Source organism: Vicia villosa, linkage group LG5 (genome assembly GCF_029867415.1).
Source record: "Vicia villosa cultivar HV-30 ecotype Madison, WI linkage group LG5, Vvil1.0, whole genome shotgun sequence".
Taxonomy (NCBI): domain Eukaryota; kingdom Viridiplantae; phylum Streptophyta; class Magnoliopsida; order Fabales; family Fabaceae; genus Vicia; species Vicia villosa.
Window position 1 is genome coordinate 81,961,608 of NC_081184.1, and position 5,168 is coordinate 81,966,775.

At 36.8% G+C, this 5,168-nt stretch overlaps 1 protein-coding gene across 1 annotated transcript; it reads right to left on the minus strand.

Annotated features, from left to right (window-relative positions):
* Positions 1 to 881: 881 nt before the first annotated feature.
* Positions 882 to 2,288, minus strand: LOC131606786 (probable carboxylesterase 15). The gene has a single exon (XM_058878913.1). It carries the CDS (start codon positions 2,112 to 2,114, stop codon positions 1,152 to 1,154), a length of 963 nt encoding a protein of 320 aa, XP_058734896.1. The 5' UTR covers positions 2,115 to 2,288; the 3' UTR covers positions 882 to 1,151.
* Between the last annotated feature and the right edge of the window lie 2,880 nt (positions 2,289 to 5,168).

A 5,168-nucleotide genomic window follows, 5' to 3' on the forward strand; every position in this document is an offset into this window, starting at 1 on the left:
TTCACAATTGATGAGGAGACTCAATGACAAAAGTAAACAACATCAAAAACTTAAAAGACAAGCGATAAAAAAATAACCATTAAGGAATCAGATACATGCAATGCAACTTCAAAAATAACATGGGTGGGGCGTCATCATTAGATCAACTCGGCCTACAATATTGAAATTGAATCGTTCAAACTAGGCCCCACCCCGATATAGGAAAAATAACCTTTACAAGATTATGAATATTCCAGTCTCTGACTTAAAGCATCTCGCCCTATTCAGGCCTCAAGCTTGATGGATCGTGTGCATCCCAATTTCTCACTTAAAGTATCTCGTCCAGTCGGACCTCGTGCTTGAGGGATTGTGTACATTCTTATTTCTCTCTCTCTCTCTCTCTCTCTCTCTCTCTCTCTCTCTCTCTCTCTCTCTCTCTCTCACACACACACACACACACACACACACACATAAGCATCTTTCCCCTACAGTCTTCATGTTTGAGAAACTGTGTACATATTTTAGTCTATAGCTAAAGCATTTCGCCCCTGCAGGCCTAATTCTTGAGGGATTGAGTATATATTTGTTCTCTTTTAGGACAAGTTAATAAAGTTTGGATTGCACCACCCCAAGCCTTAGTTAGTCTTGTAAAGGGGAGCCGGGGACATACAATTTAATGGGCCAAACTTATCTTCTCGGCCCAAAATTAGCATTGCGACAATAGTTAAATCAGGGGACCCGAGGTATTCGAATCAAACATTTATAGGTGATAGACAATATTAAGGATCTCCTATTAAAACATAATTTCAATTATAGGTAACCTCAAGTCAAAACTATTTATTAATGGACTTTATTGAACTCTACCCAAATTTTTTGTGTTGAGTAGATAAGAATTTACCTCCTTAAATACGAATTGGACGAATTGGACTCAAATAGAAAGATGCAGCAAGAAATAGGAGAACACACTTTTCATACTATTCACAATAAATCAACTACTTGCGACTATTATTGACTCACACCGATGGAGTTATCAATAATATACTCTGCACGTAGAGCTGCAAATTACAATTCAACACAACTTTTAAATACTAGATTTAAGATATCTTAAAAGCTACTACAGTAATAAAAAAAACTGCATGTTGTAGTAATGTTTGAAGTTCTCAAACATTCCCCTAATACTTCTCAATGAATTGTTTGATGACCAACATCAACTCCTTTGACGGTTCAGAATTTGGATCAATAGTAAAAAACCCATGTTGCTGTCCTTCAAACTCTACATACTCTATATTCTTACCCAAATCCTTAAGCCTATTTGCATATTCCTTTGCTCTATCTTTAAGCAAATCCTTTTCTCCAACAACTACCAGAATAGGATCAAGATCAATCTCCTCAAAACTCTTACTAACCGGTCCAAACGGATTCACAAATGGGTGATCCGTGTCCTCTCCGATCGGTATCGAAAGCCTCCAAAACCTGTCAATAAGTTCTAAGTTCAGAAAAGCATCTTTAGGCCCTTCAGCTTCCGACTTGCTTCGAACCGTTCCACCAAAAAACGGTGCCAGTAGAACATAACCCCGAACCCTAACCGGTTCCAGCTCCGTCGAACCAAACCCAAGCCGAACCGCCAATTCATGAGCCATGGTACCACCGGCCGAGTCACCCGAGATAAAAACCCGGCTAAAATCAGCCACGTCGTTCAACCAAGAGTCTGTCTCACTCTCACTGCTCAGAGCTTGTTGTTGAAGCCATTTAACAGCCGTGAAGCCATCTTCAAACGCGCATGGAAGCCGATTCTCTGGGGCAAGCCTATAGTCTGGTGCAACCACTATCACTTGCAGCTGAGAAGAGAGTTTGAAGCAATAGTTTTGACAGTTTGGCCATGCTCGTGAGCCGATGCAGAAGCCACCACCGTGAAGGTAGTAAAAAACTGGAAGGTTGGAGCCTTTTGTTGAATTAGCTGGCTTATAAAGACGAAGCTTAAGATCATGAGCTGAGTCGAAAACAACATCTTTCCATAAAACGGTGCCGTCGTCGTGAACTGGGACGTTAAAAGCTGGGTTTGCGGCACGGAGTATGGAACCGTCGCTATAGACATGAAGTACGCCACGACACTCGTCTACTAAAGTTTTCGACATTTTTCTTTTCTTTGGGTGAAATAATGAAATTACTAAGGTGGAATATAAAGGGGAAAAAGAAGGTGATAACTATTAAACGTAGTTGGTGCATGATTGTTAGGATAGTGGCGTTTTCTGGAAGTGGTTTCTATGTTGACGTGTGTTTGGAATGTAAGACAAATTGGATTACTACCAACCCAGAAAAGATGACAAGAGAAGGGACGGAATGGGTTTCCATTCGGTTATCCAAGATTATGTACCTACCCATGCATAGTGTTTTTTGTTGTTGTTTTACATTTTCTTTGTTTTTCTTATTCTATTTGGCTTTGAATGCGTAGTTATTTGGTGTAGGATTTCCGTTTGTTTGTCTTTTGCTTTGGAAATACTTAAGATTCCTATTTTTCTTTTAAAAATTAAAATTACTTTCGAAAACTAAACTAGTAATAAAAACTTATCCTTAAAAGAAATTTATGAAATTTGTACTAAAATCTTAAGGGAGAAATGAAGCATGTTTTGAGATTGTATAAACCAAAATCTATAAAGTTGTTGAAGAAGATAATGCGAGGAATGCTGGGTTTGAGCTGGCACGACAAGCGATGGTCAGAGGTGGGAGTGCATAGTGATGTACTCTAAAATTTGTCCTCCCAATTTTATATTTAATTGGCTTAAGCTCTAAACTTTATCTGCATATCTCCACTAGGTCATCTACCTTACATGCATCATTAATTAATGATCCGACATGGCTTTCGGAAGTTAGGATTTCACTATGGTTTGAGGTGTATAACATTGGTTCATCGGGTTCTTCTTTGAGCATTGAAATGAAGAATTAGGGGTTTGATGCATGGACTTCTTAATTCATCAAGTTACAAGATGTGCATCCATCAAGACTTCAATTGAAGATCATTTGACTAGAGTGTCATTTGGTGTGCTTAAGGCTTCATCATTGCTTCTCAACTGAGAATTATGTGTGCTAAGTTTTGTTAATACTCATCATCTTAAGTCTTCTCTTCATTAATGTACACCTCAAGGAAGATTAAGGATTTCTCAAGGGATTCATGTGTTGATTATTCGGTCAAGGACTTGTAGATTCAAAGTTTTTAAAGTGCGGGGCATAATACAAGATTTGGGGTTGTATTCAAAGCAAGTTTTGAGCTGGATTCGGGATTTAAGATAAAGAGAAGTGGGTTTTCATTGAAAGTAAAGAAAATTAAGAAAAATAATACAAAAAAAACCAGCTTTGACCAAGTCAAACCATATACCATTGACCTGCCCATTGACCTTGACTTTCTAAAACATTCTTGAACATATTCTATTCAACCCTATGACACATTCATGCCAATCCAAATAAAATAGCACAGCATACATTACATCTACCAAACGATATCCATAACTTCATTCAATTTTCATAAATTGCCATTCAATTTCAAACAAATTACATTAGCATCATGAATTCCATTACACTTTAGGAGAAGATTATCTCAAATATATTCTAAGCCTAAGGTCGCTAAAAAAGATGCACCTTCACCATGTTGTTTTCACTTCATCCTTTTGTCATACCCCAGTTTTTGACCCTAAGATTCTCCTAATCATTTGCACTTTTGCAATCATTAATAAAGATCACAATCTTGAGGCTCTATGTTTGGTGTTGTGCTCACCTCATCTTTAGAGATCACCAAGCACCCAATATTTCTTTGTTATACCAACCAAAATACAAAAATATACCTTTTTCTTTCAAAACATTATGTAAAATAGGTGATTAAGCAAGTGTATCCATACCTCTCCTAAAGCTAGGGTTTTGAGGATTGACCCTCAATTAACTTGGCATTCATGGAAGCTAAATGGATTAAATTCAAGAGATATATCCTTGTCATCAAGTGTCATGTTCTAAGAATTTGTCCACTTTATTTGGTCAAGTTTATCTTAAGACTATGTGGCTTGATTAATCAAGGAAACATTCATAGATTTATGTGTTTGTTTCTATGCCTTCTTCAACAAGTTTCCTCAAGTTATGAGCTTCACAATCAAGTGTTCTTCAAGAAAACGTCATTGTAAAGTGTTATGTACATTCTCATGCTTTATCATGCAAGAAAATTTCAAAGGATTTAAGGTTGATTCAAGAAGATAAACCTAATTGGAAAAGTTCTTGATTCTATGATCAAAAGGGCACAACTCCCTCAATTTTCAACATTTTTGAGTGCTTCTTTTTTCAAAATACTCTCCTTGACATTTTCAACAACTTCTCTTCACAAGTCAAGAGGCAATTTTATGAAGAAAGTCATCAAGAGTGAGAAGACATTATAAGTCTCCTTTGAAAGTGTAAGGAATTGCGTACCAACTTCAAAAGGTCAGAACTTGCTCAATTTTTATCACCTTGAGCCCATTCTTTTTACAAAGTAATCTTGACTGAGTCTAATTTGATCCATATTAGAAGTTCAAGAGCAAAATATGGGTTGAAGATCATGTATGGAAAAGAAGCATTATAGGTCATGGTGAGATGCCTAGGGTTTAAGGCATGTTTGGTGTGCAAAACTGACCTCAAGGCTAATTGGTGAAATTCTCACTTTCTCTTGCATAAATTTTGTACTTTCTTATTTTTCCATTCTCTACATCTTTCATGTTGGGACTTTTGCCAAATTCAAGCTCTAAGATGCACTTTTGGCATATGCACCAAGGTGTTTGATGAAATGACTCCAGGAAAATGCTTCATTTTTGTCCAAATTGCCAAGTCCATATCACTTGATTCATGGCATCTATGAAGCTTATTATTTTTGCATCATATTCATCATAATGAGAAGATTATTTGGCTCAAAGAAATTCAAGAAACACAGAGCCAATTGATAGAGGCCTAAGGTTGAAGTGTGCTGACCAAGATTGCCAAAACTACTAAATTTGGCTAAGTATTTTGTGCATTTCTTTCTATACTTTGAAGACCTGTAGCTCTTGATTCAAGAATCCAAATGGAGAATTTCCAAGCATATTGTGAAGCTTGATCCCTCAGCTTTCCAAAGAGCCCAAGATTATGCCATAAAGTGTAACACCCCGAATTCTAGACTAATTATTTATTTAATTATTTTA